Below are 12,710 nucleotides of genomic sequence, written 5' to 3'. Positions count from 1 at the left end.
ATAACGCCACACAAACTGCAGACAGGCTAAAAAACAAACAGTATGTTCAGTCTGAGATCAGCTAAATGGGGGCAGCAGAATCTCTTGAAATAAAATACCCCATATGGCCAGCCTTCATCCCTTACCAAAATAATTCAAAAATTACTACCAAGTCCAACACATCAGGAATTTAACAGAAAGCAAACAGAAATAAGTATGAAATACACAGATAGAAATGGGCTGACTCTTTCATTTGTTGAGAAGATTGTCCAGCAGTGAAACTTTAATCCCTTAAAACATTTAGCCTGTCTTCAAGTCATTTTGGGTTTATGGGTTTGTTTTATAAGCCTGTTAGGCTGTTGCTAGAGTTTCTTTTATCTTAGGGGAAAATAGCAGGAAATTCTTGCAATAACACTGAATCTGAAAACTTAATAATCACTCAATGTGCTAACACTTTGAAGTGAATACACACGTGTAAATGCATATGAATTTGGAGTCTATATCTAGCATATACTCTGAAATCTGTTTATCATAAAAATACTAAAAAATAGTATTTATTCAAAGTTGCTGACAGCTGAAGGTTGAGTCCTGAACCACCTGCTGTTTGGAATCTCCCCTGAAGACCAGTTATCACCTCATATGCAAATCAAGCTCTACCATGACAGCAAAGCTATCTTGTGATTTTAAATGTAACTTTTTGCAGTCTTTCAAATTCTTCATCTAATTCTCCCCTCTTTTCCCTCCCACCTTCGGAAAAGATAAACAGCCCACTCGTACAGCTTCCCTGACTACAGGAACACAAGTCCTTCCATTAATGGCCATGAGTTACCCCTAAAGGACAACTGATAGATCTGTTTTTTCTGTTAATTTATGGAGTATCTAATCTAGATTTTGAAAAAGATAAAAGCTCAGTTAGTCATTTTTTACTGCTCATGCAGACATTAACAGAAAAATTCCCAGAGTTAAGCCACTGGGAAGTACCTTCTATCCACATCATTTTCACCTGCTTCAGATTGACATAAATGGTCATACACAGTGAAGAGAATACTACTTAGGCCAAGTATATCTATGTATAAGATTGTGTAATCAGAATGTTAAGAAAATTAATCCATTTGAAACTACTTTGATTCATCTTGGTTTCTTCCTCCACTTTGTTTTTAACAGGAATTTGTATGGTGTTGATACAAATGGCTTGGTACAAAGGGCAATAAATGCTTCAAATGTGTATGAAAACATTGTCGGTTATATTGAAGAAGCTAATAAAGCTGCATTGCTGGCACTGAACACAACAAACCGGGTCAAAGATGTAAGTGATTTTCATAATGTCAGTTTTTACTTTGCGAAGCTTTAGGGACTTCAGACAGGTAAAAAAAAAATAAAAAAAAATTAGCTTAAATGTCAGCATTGACCTTCTCACTGCACATTTTGCTTCAGCTGCTATTTCCTGATTTTTTCTGCAAGCCTAAAGTCCCCTGCTATTTGGAAAGACACAAATTCTGTTCCTAAGTATAGACAGATTTTAGGAAGAAATTCTTCACTGTGAGGGCGGTGAGGCACTGGAACAGATTGCCCACAGAAGTTGTGGCTGCCCCATCCCTGGAAGCATACAAGGCCAGACTGGATGGGACTTGAAGAAACCTGGTCTAGAGGAAGGTGTCCCTGCCCACAGCAGGAGGGTTAGAACTAGATGATCTTTCCAACCCAAATCATTCTATGAGTCTATGATTACTCTGACTTTCTTTTTTGGGACACACTTGCAGGCTGCAGTTGGAATTGATACTCAGATTATTTACCATAGAGGTAAAAGTGAAGAACTTCTCAACCGAGCCATGGAGCTACATCGGACAGCAGATGACAGTAAATATACATCCTTTCTACTTTTCCAGTCAGTTTATAAGCATGCATGCTGAAATTTCAAAAGCAAATCACTAAGGCAGAACTAGTGCTGTACCAGAATAGTTTATTGAGCAAAGTTACCACACAAAGTACTTGAAACGGTCACAGTCATAGTTTGAGTAGTTTATGTGTTGTCATCCTGCCAGATGCTGGAAGTTTATTTCATTTACAGAAGTAAACAGAAGGCCCACTTCAGATCCAAATCACTGTTTAAATATGTGATCCTGCAAACAGTAGTCTACAGGTAAATATGCTCAATCAAGTAGGTCAACTGAAATCAATTCACAACAGTTTAAGTCTTCAGAAAGCTGGATTTCACCAATGAAGTATAATAATAAATGTTAAGAGATGTTGGCCTTTTTTCACAGAAAATGAAAGCAAGCTCTAAAGTTACAGAAATTAGCTTTTCAATTCTTCAGGACCCTTTGAGTTCCTTAAAACTTTTACTGTACATTTGTTGGAGTATTCTCAGCAGCTCTGGTAAAGCAAACAGAAACAGTACTGACTGAGATACAGGTCTCCAGATTTTTTTCAGACACCCTGTGGCAAGCTAATAATACTTGCCACAAGCATTATCCACAAGGAGCTGCAAGTCTTGTTTTCCCTTTCTATTATGTGAAGTCAAGTGTGCTACTATGCCAATCCAAAAAGACGCCATAGTATACTGCCTACGGTGTATTAAATGCTTAATAACAAACCTCTACAGGATAAAATTTACCTTTTCAAATGCCACTTTGATTCCACTCAACTATACCTCCAATTTTCTCCCCACAGGTAATGATTTAACCATTGCAGACACTAGTCGGCATGTTAATGGCACTTTTGCTAGAATGAATGCTCTGCGAAGCCACCTGATGAGAGCCATCACAAACATTAAATCAGCTGAGCCAGGTTGTAAGAGGAACTTCATCTTGATGATGCTTTATCTCATACATTTAAGAGCATATTTTATCTTTGCATATAACCTATGAAGTTGTATTAAGATTTCAGTCCCAGGGAGCCCTAAAGGAATTTGAAACTACAAGACACAGATAGCAAACATCCAGCTTTAACACATTCACAATAAACCTTTATGTCTTGCCAGCTGAAATTGCCAACATTCTTCTTGGTTCTTCTTACTAAAATTATCCTCTCCTGTGTTACACTTGATCTTTTGAGAATTCTTGGAGAATCTACAAGTCTGTGGATTTATTGTCCTGATAGCCAAAATCTAATTCATGTGCACATCACACCTACCAAGTAGAGCATTTGGGAAGTAATTACTGCTAGTCTTGATTGACAAAACCCCACCTCAGTTTTTCGGAAAAGAGACATCATAGAGAATCGAGCAAGTATATCTGAAGGTGTTCAAAGCTGACATGGTCAAGATTTCCTCATTAACTTTGACTAAAAATGGCTGGGGTTACTCCCCTATACATTATCATATGCAAAATGCTATAGGTTTTGCCATACAGTGGTTGGTAACTCAGAAAAAAAAAGAAAAACAAAACCCCCAAAATATCATGTATAACCAAAAAACCCCCAAACACTTCAGTCTTAGATTTCTCTCCTCAAAAATAACTTTCATGAAAAATATTCAGTAAATGCATGCATTTTCTTTTAAAAACTTGATGAAAAACTCTATTTTTTCATCTCTGTTCAAATTTCTTTGCCTACATAACACCTATCAAAATCCAAGGACACTGAAAATTTCTAACAATCTAGAATGAAAAAGAGAGGCTTTTAGATTTTAATAATTAGTAGGATTGTAGACAAACCACAGGAAGTTTTGAATATTCCCTGTGGAAATCAAGAGAAAACCAACCAAGCAAGTTTGGGTCCCCATTCTGCAGAAGATAAAATCCACTTTCTAAGTACTGTTACAGCTTGCTTGAATCTTTGAAAGAATTAATTTCTCTTCATCCCCTATTTATTTTGCAGAGGAGGCCAGAGAACGTTTGGAGCAAGCTAAACTAAAGACTGCAGAGGCTGTAAGTACCACCATGACAGTAACACAAGCGACGACCCCCATGGATGAGAATGTGAGGTTGTGGTCTCAAAACCTGCAAGACTTCCAGCACAATTCAGCAGCATACGACAGTGCTGTGCATTCAGCTGGGGATGCAGGTACAGTGACCTGATTTTTGCCATTCCTTAGCAGTAAAACGTCAGGGAATCGTCACAACATCATGTTGTATGAAGTGTTTATATTCCACATTCATAGCACATAATCTCCTAGCATTTTACCTCCACGAAAGCATTTCAAAAATTAGTAGTTAACTTAAAAGTAGAGACTTTTAAAACTGTTGGATTCTTGGCCATTTCCGAAAACAACTTAAACACTTTAAAGGCTGAAGTCTTATAGGCTGCTAAATCATTTTTATCAGGGTACCACGGTCACACTGAATGGTAGGCAGCTTGTTTAAATAATTTTTGCTATTATAATTGGCAGGTTAGTTATTTCTTTAACAGTAGGAGACATTTGAAAACAGGGCCCTTTTTTCCTCAGTAATACAAATATGGAGCAGAAATGCTCCCTGTCTTGATGAGCTTGTAGTCTAAGAAAAGGGGGCAAAGAGGATTAGGGAGGAAATAAAATATTTAAGCAGGGTGATTGCTGGAAAAGCTTGTAAACATCACATTAATTCCGCTTCTATTATCAGGGGAAGGAGGAAGAGTAGAGGAGAATTTGGAAGGTTACTTATAAAAAATTTAAGGTAAATCAAAAGACAAAACTGAGGCAGGCTACAAAGCTGGAATGAAGATTATAGGAAAGAGTGGGAAAAGAGGAAGGGAGAGTGAGGCTGAAATGAAGTGACTGGTGAAAGAAGGAAAAGAACAATTAATCAAGAAAATTGATATACAAGTGAAAACATTCAGAATCAAAACTTGCTGACAATGACCACTATTTATTGCTTGATGTATTCTTGACTCTGCGCATGAGGCTCACTAATCCAAAGTTATTCATGGCTAAGGAAGTCAGAAATACAGAGCAAGAAATTTCCTATATACATTTGATGATACATACCATCACCTACAGCACTGTTCATCAGTGTCTTGCCTCCTGAAAGTGCCCCAGAGAAGGTCCATAACTCCACTGACTCTATCTCCTGAAAGTCTCAATCTCGCATCTACTGCCCCAAATCCCTTCTCTGTCAGGAGCTTTGCAATTTGACTATCATTTTACTGCAAATGGTGTTAGGGGTACCAAACCCAACATGGGGCTATTGATGCTTCAAAGCTTCACTCTTCCCTCTAAACTGGAGGAACTCAAGAGTCATGCTATTTCCAGAATTTAGTAACAGATAAGACCCTCACACTAATATTTTTGATTATTAAATGAGTGCTCCCTAGAACTTGTATAAAAGTGTTTCCCCCTGCAAGAAAAATTCAGTACTATTCAATATCCCAACTCTGGGTCCAAAACTGAAGGCAACTCACATTTCTCTGAGTTTTTTATCTGAAGGAAACACTGAGCCACTCCCTCTGGGAATGGGTAAACTCACTGCTAGACACAGGACAGAGCTCCATAAGGGTGTGGTTAGTATAACAGTAATTGTATTGCATTGCTATGAAATGTTTTTGATCAGCACAGGGCAGTTTAAGCTGTGGGCTATGAGCTGAAACTCTCGTTTTTGATAATGTAAATGTGGATTCGATTGGCATCCAGAGAGGGAATGGTATGAAGAAAAACTTCCAAGAGAAACAGTCTGCTATAGCTTAGACATGAAGGTTTTTGGTTTTATGCACCTTTACATCTGACCTAACATATACCAGTGCCAGTTCAGCAGATAGAGCAACAACACAAACTGCATTTGGCTTTTCATGCTCAAAATGTCAAGACATTCAGAATTCAAAAAATCTGCTCATACTAGCTGCTATACTGAAAGAAATATTTCCAGTAGCATTTGAGAGGCTCCGTAAGAGTGGATAGATCTAACATGGCCCAGCTGTCCTACTTGGTTATATTCCCAAAAGGCATACATGGTACACACACCACAAGTTGTACAGAACAGCTCAGCCTGTGATAGTGGGTTTGCAGGTAGTATTGTGACCATACCACAGTGCCCAGAGGGCCCTGCTGACCACAGACTAACTGTTTGAGAGATGCTAATGTGCAAGCTCCAGCAGTGTGTGCCCTGCTACATATGTGGAGGCAGCTTTTCCATGGCATATTTCATTTTAAGGCATGATATTTTCTGCTAGAAAGTTCAGGTGGAAAGAGCTGAGAAGACAGATCAGTACTACAAAGGAGGTAGTGCACAAATCACATGCACCTGTGACTGTGATTAGCAGCCTAGGAAGACACACAGACACGCCAGGGCATGGTGGAGTGCTCTCAGATCAGCTGTGTATGTTGCCAGGAGAGGCTGGTCTGACAGAAGGAATGTCCACTGAAGTCCAAAATAAAGTCACAAGAAATGTTCAGGCAGGTGCCTGAAACACTAAAATACCTGATCATCATGACAATAACATTAACCATGGCAAGTGAAGCCTCTAAGATGGCATGTCTGGATTGCCTTTGAGTAAAGCTTGCACTTGAGTTTTGGAAAGGTGAGAGCATGCCTTGGCTGTCCAGCTTGTCTGAGAATACTCCTGTATCACCATGGTGAGCTTCAGGAAGATGGATGAAGGACAATTTAGGAAGGAGAACAAGGACAAAGTGGCTGGCAGTCTATGGTCAAGGTATTTCCTCCTTGACAGTTTCCCTTGTATTCTTTTTGTATTTTATCACTGGTTAAGACTAGTTTTCTTTTTCACTCTTACTTTCATCCCAAAAACTAAAATAAAAAATCAACATTAGTCTGTGTTGAAGAATGCCATTTTAAAGGACAATAGGAAGCAACTTATGGTGAGATTTTATAACAGTACTAGTAGTAATAGGTGTTAGTTTTATGTTTTCATGTTACAGCTGTATTTCAGGTTTAATAGCTCAAATTCCAAACAGATGAAAAAACAGTTTTTCAAGGTATCACATCACACACAATTCCAGTTCAGTTGCTGATTAGTAAAAAAAATAAAGGTGGCTGAAATTTGCTAAATCACTTGCTGAGCTTGCAATTTTTTACTTTAAGACTAATGTGGGCTTTCTTTCAATCCAACAGAAAATTAATTTCAAAAGGCAAAGTTACTATTACAGTTGTTATTTTTTAAGTATGAATTTTAATGCATTCTGGAATTAATGTGTTACCCAGAATTCATTGTAGTTCTTTGAGGTTTTGCTAAAGTAATGGCATTTTAAAGTACAGTAAGCTTTATAGAGAATATCTGACTACTGAGCCCTGGTACATAAGGTCTTTCAGGATTTAATGGGAATAACTGGAGAGACTAAAACTCTATACGGCCTACTCCTACACTGGTCTTGGAAAGGAAAACACAAGCAACAAGAGCCAGGCAGAGACAGGGCAGGACTGTCGCAAATACAGCTTTACACTCTATCCAAAGAGAAGTAAAACTTACAGGACTCCGTGGAATCTTCTCAGAGTCCGGGTTGCTCTGAATGAGGCCAAGAGCCACTTCAGTCTTTATTCAACAGGACTAAAAGCACAGAATATTGAATGGAGGCTACCCTTCCTTCTATACAGTCTCAGTACATCTGAGGATTAGCTCTACCTGTCTCTCTGCTATCCTCTCAGACAATAGTAAAAATATGAAGGGAAGAACACAAGAGCAAGTGGATGCAAGTTGAAAGCCCTAAAATATAACTGCAAACCCTACAAATGAGTCTTAACCTTTATAGTGAATCCACATCATTAAAAATTAACTATGAATACTGGATCTTTCTTATATGCATGTAGCTTGTGGCTAAAATCGCATTCCATTATACTCAGCTAATTGTACCTACATCTAATTAAGATGAAAAATGATGTGATGTGTAAACATCCTTCAAAGGGCAGCATGTGATTGGAATCTGATGTGATGAAATCAGATTACAATTAGAGGTAGTTATGTTTCTTTCTTGGTAATTTTTCTGTCTGCTTATCTTTCTGGGAAAGGACTTTTCTCCCATTGAACACAATGAAGCACCTCCATTTCCCTTTGGTAACAATCCTACTAGCACATGTACCAGAAGACAGCAACGAAAGTGAAGGTTCGGGACTCTTATTCATGACCCCTGGCAGTTGTAGGTAGGAAAGCTGAAGAAGTTGCCACTCACAAGGGCTGGAGCAGGTTGTAAGCACAGTTTAGCTACACATGCATCATCAGCTAAGGCTTTCTGCCACTGTATGGTACAGGCCTGTTACCACAATCTGAAAGCAGTGGTGTTTCTGTTAGCAGAGTGGGTTTTGAACCATTCACAGACAGATCACCTTCGCAGCTACTGATGCTGTCTGGGTGATAACCTTTAGGGGAGACGCACAGCTGAGATCTAAGGGAAACAACCTATATATCTCCCCTAAACTGAATTTGAAAATCTCATGAACCATAGATGCTACATACACTTCCCAGGTCAGACACAGATAACCGTTGAGATATTGAACAAATAATCCTTCACTCCAGTTGCCATATCTGTAAAATCAGGTTTCACATTTATTTGCCTTGAAGTCAGATTAAAAGGTTAAAATTATTAACATTTGCAAAGCACCTTGAAGAAAGTACTGGAGAGGTACAACACCACAGTAGTACCTAGGAGTTCCACGAGAAAGTAGTCTCCTTTGTGCAAACTTCTTTCCAAAAGCTTTTGCAATACCACATTCTGATAAACCACTACCCTTTCACTGCCTCTTGCACACTACAGTTAGGACTTGCTCTTAGAGTAAAAGGAAGCAGGTGAGTTAAAGAGTAATTTTCCTGGTGTAAAACCAATGTTACAGAGAATTAAAAAAAAAACAAGCTGTCATTTATTTTCTAACTGCAGTGAAGAAACTTACAGAAGTGTTCCCTGAACTCCTGGACAAACTGCGCAGAGTAGAACAGAAGGCACCAGCAAACAATATTTCTTCCAGCATTCAGCGAATCAGAGAGTTAATTGCTCAGACCAGGAGTGTAGCAAGCAAGGTAAAACTTGGATGGGACTTCTGGTTACTAGTGCGAATAGAAATGCATCTTACTAGGAGCTCCAGTTTCCCATTTTCTTGCACTATGTTAGAAGCTCAAACCTTGACATTGTCACCTCCCAACGACTGGATAAACAAAGTAGCATGGAAGTCATTAAAATCTTTACAATTGCTATTTACAAGCAATTAATATTATCCTAGTATTCATGGTAGGCTACTGCTACTGCAGTAGACATTTTCATTAAGGAATTGGCACAGCGTTAAAGATGGCTGCAATAACAAAACCATTTAAATCTAAAACTAATAGGTCATTACTCAGCTAGCAGCATTAGTTACAAGCAGTAGTAATTATGGCAATTTAATGCAAACTTTTCTGAGATGACAGTATTTCTCTTTTTTTCTTTTGAATTAATTTTCTGCAGGGTAAGTGAATCTTTGGCTTACACATATTTAATAGAGAAAAACACTTCCATTATCATACATAAATTATGAGTGATTTTTCTGTAGCAAGAACACCAAGGTCAAAAATTAACACATTATATTTGAATGCATTTAAAGAAATAAAAAATTCAGTGCATTATTGTATGCTCACAATGCTAGAATATGCTGTCTACACACATTACTTCAAAAAAAGATAAATTGGTACGTGTGCAGTGTTTTACTGTTCTTTAAATGTATTTTGTCATTCAGGCGTATTGTGCTTCAACTTGAAAACATCTGAGTTATGTTGAAGGCATTCTGAAGTAAAATGAACATGTTTTAATATTTTATTAGCAACTCATATATATCACTGTAATGTAAGTAATATAACAGGATTACTTGTGAACAGAAAATTGGTCATACTACTCCCAAAGCAAAGAAATAAATTATGGTTAGAAGTTTTATAGCTATGTAAGAATTTCATTAGGTGCCATACATAATGATGTAGCCCTGATTCAAGTAGACACTCATCCATGTCCCACTGAAATTTAATTTACTTTATGAATATGCTTAGGCACAGTTAATTAGGAGCTTTAATTAATTTTAAAATTAATTCCCTTCATGTTCTTTACTGTGTCTTCCAGAAGTGCTTGTTATAAACACACAACTTTGCATGGCCAATTCCGCTCTTGCTGTAAGCAAGGCTCCTGGATAAGTATTTTTGCACGTTCACCGTAAGTAATGTTCCCAGACAGCAATAATGTGCCTCACTTAGCACCCTTGTAACTGCAGGTCCAAGTTTCTATGATGTTTGGAGGCCAATCAGCTGTTGAAGTTAATCCAAAGATCAATGTGGAGGAGCTGAAATCTTTCACTTCCATGAGCTTGTACATCAAGTTTCAGAAAGACAACCCAGAACTGGCAGCATCTCCAGACAGATTTATTTTGTACCTTGGAAATAAAAATGTAAGAGGATAACTCAGCCAATTTATATACATGAAAAAGTAAATTTAAATAAGTTTTAAACTCATTTGCCTTTGGTTTTTCTTCTCACTTTTTTCTCTATGTTTCCAAATAAGAGGTGTCTGCTATATGCCTGTCATTGATTTTGTAACAAGCTAAGAGCAAGGGGTCCTGAAATCACTGTCCTTGAAACTTCTCACCCCAAACAATGAAGGGTTCTCTCAAAGAAGCAAATTAGACTGCCCATATAGAGTGCTGCTGTGATTGCCACTGCTGTGAGCCACACTTGCTATCTCTGCTTCCAGTACTAAAGCAGTTAATGTCACCCACCTGGCTTTCATGGGCCAGGCTTTAATCAGGTTTATGCTACCGACAGCATCAATTCCAAACCTCTGAGTTCACAGACAAGCAGGTTTCTGTGCCTGTAGCTTGTATTGCTGTTCTAAACTCTGTACATCACTACTTTGAAACGCTTAGAAAAGGTGTATGTTCTCACCACCTGTAAGCATTGTGCAATAATTGTTCTTTAAATTGTGGTTCCTAAAAGAAACAAAAAAATCACACCTCACAAGTCAGGCATAATCCTGGCAAGCTGTTACCAAGGAAGGGTAAAGAGGCAGGCTTTTCTTTTAAAGCTTTTCTAAAAAGAGTGTCTAGTGAATATAAATCAAATGAAGCCCCTCTTGGCAGAATATTTAATTGCGGCATAATACCTAGGCTTTAGACAAAGGTTTCTTCTTATTTCCTGCATATGACACTGCACACTAAATACTGATGAACAGCTTCCCATTTAACATGACCAATTTATGATCTCATGATCTTGTATTCACCTCAGCCAAAACAGGTATAAGTAAAATATCAGAGACATTTTCTGTACAGTTTTATCTGGTGATAGAAAGCATTTAGAGAATGAAGCTTTTGTTTATTAGTTATATTTAAAGATGTCATTTAGTCTACTAAAGGCCAATCTTTACTAATGTTCTGTATTAAATCTCTTTCAAAGTTGACATCCTTCTCCATTGGTGTTTTAGGCAAAAACTTACATTGGTCTTGCAATTAAAAATGACAACCTTGTGTACATTTATAATCTGGGAGACGAAGATGTGGAGATACCCCTGGATGCCAAGCCAGTCAGTACCTGGCCTTCTTACTTCAGCATCATCAAAATTGAGAGGTAAAGTGATTCCCCCAAATCAAACAGTTAATAGGAAAAAAAAAATAAAACAGAAAAGGCTGGATCAGAGCTGCACATCAGGAGTCTTCAGTGCCTGGTTCTCCTCCTCCTGAAGTAAATGGAAATTCTATTTGTTTTTAGATATCCAGGACACAAGGGACTACAGGGGGGGAAAGAAAGTGTCTGTGGTTTCTCTCTTCCTTTTCCCCCAAAGTACCAGTCTTCTAGGAAGGAAATACAAACCCTTCCTGGAGTTACAGGCTTGCTTGTTCTTTTTTAAGTCTAATCAACATGAAACTCTCTTCCCTTGCAATTTCATTCTACAGGATTGGAAGACATGGCAAAATGTTTTTAACTGTGCCCAGTCTTAGCAGCACAGCTGAAGAAAAATTCATCAAAAAGGGAGAGGTTCTTGGTCCTGGCTCTCTCCTTAATTTGGAACCTGAAAATGCTGTTTTCTATGTTGGCGGAGTGCCTCCAGACTTCAAGGTTGGTCAGATAAACACTCTGTATTCAAAATTAAATAATGCAAGCTTATCTTGCTGGGCTGGATACACAGAAATGGTTAATAAATAAAATGTCCTTATTTAGTCACTTATCATCTTAGGACTCCATCTTCTAGCCACTGTCAAAACTACTATTTTCTCTATGATCATAGATCATGATCATGCATAGATGATCTGATCCCTTTTAGCTGTCATTCAAGTTCTCTGAAATGTAATAAGAGAAAAGCTTGCTAGCTGTTAAGTGGTATGCCTAAATTAAAGGCTGTTAGTCCAGCTTAACAAAATTTGCAGCCTACCAAGTTTTTTCAATGCTAATGAGTCCTCAGTGCTTACAATTTCTCTTTTACAACTGCCACAGAAATCAAAAGTAATATATTTTTAATATTAGGACAGTGGTAAACTAGCAGTGTAGTGATTTGTTTGAATTCAAATTATCATTGGCTTAAATCCAGCCTTCCAACAGCATGAAGAGTTGCGTATGCAAAAAACATGAAGACAATTGCTTCATTCTAGTTCCTAATAGCACAAATTAGCACCTCACTTATGTGCTTCTGTGAAAGTACCAGGTCCTCTTTTTGGATTTAGAAATTGTTATGAACAACCTTGGCTATAAAAACTGCATGGCTAAATGAAAACATACTTAAAAAGACTTTAAATATTAAATTCTCTAAGCTAACTAGTAGGTGTTAAAAACATTCAACTACTGTTCCACAAGCAGCCCTCCTAACAACATTAAACCAAAGATTAACTCAATACACGTACATATTCTTGAGCTTTTGCATTACTGTGACTACC

The 12,710-nt window shown here is 37.8% G+C and overlaps 1 protein-coding gene across 1 annotated transcript in view; it reads left to right on the top strand.

Annotated features, from left to right (window-relative positions):
- The window catches only part of LAMA4 (laminin subunit alpha 4), a 100,752-nt gene that overhangs the window by 62,027 nt on the left and 26,015 nt on the right, over positions 1 to 12,710 (top strand). The window contains exons 14-21 of the mRNA XM_061366845.1: positions 1,144 to 1,285; positions 1,740 to 1,836; positions 2,650 to 2,766; positions 3,796 to 3,981; positions 8,714 to 8,853; positions 10,065 to 10,238; positions 11,267 to 11,409; positions 11,736 to 11,898. Coding sequence (XP_061222829.1) covers positions 1,144 to 1,285; positions 1,740 to 1,836; positions 2,650 to 2,766; positions 3,796 to 3,981; positions 8,714 to 8,853; positions 10,065 to 10,238; positions 11,267 to 11,409; positions 11,736 to 11,898 — 1,162 coding nt within the window. The remainder of the gene's footprint in view (positions 1 to 1,143; positions 1,286 to 1,739; positions 1,837 to 2,649; positions 2,767 to 3,795; positions 3,982 to 8,713; positions 8,854 to 10,064; positions 10,239 to 11,266; positions 11,410 to 11,735; positions 11,899 to 12,710) is intronic.

Source organism: Neopsephotus bourkii, unplaced genomic scaffold, assembly GCF_033783945.1.
Source record: "Neopsephotus bourkii isolate Nb327-2 ecotype Australia unplaced genomic scaffold, CSIRO-AGI_Nbou_v1 NB_1358, whole genome shotgun sequence".
Taxonomy (NCBI): Eukaryota; Metazoa; Chordata; class Aves; order Psittaciformes; family Psittacidae; genus Neopsephotus; species Neopsephotus bourkii.
The sequence above is the reverse complement of the archived record's forward strand: the minus strand, read 5'-3'. Positions and strand labels throughout refer to the sequence as shown.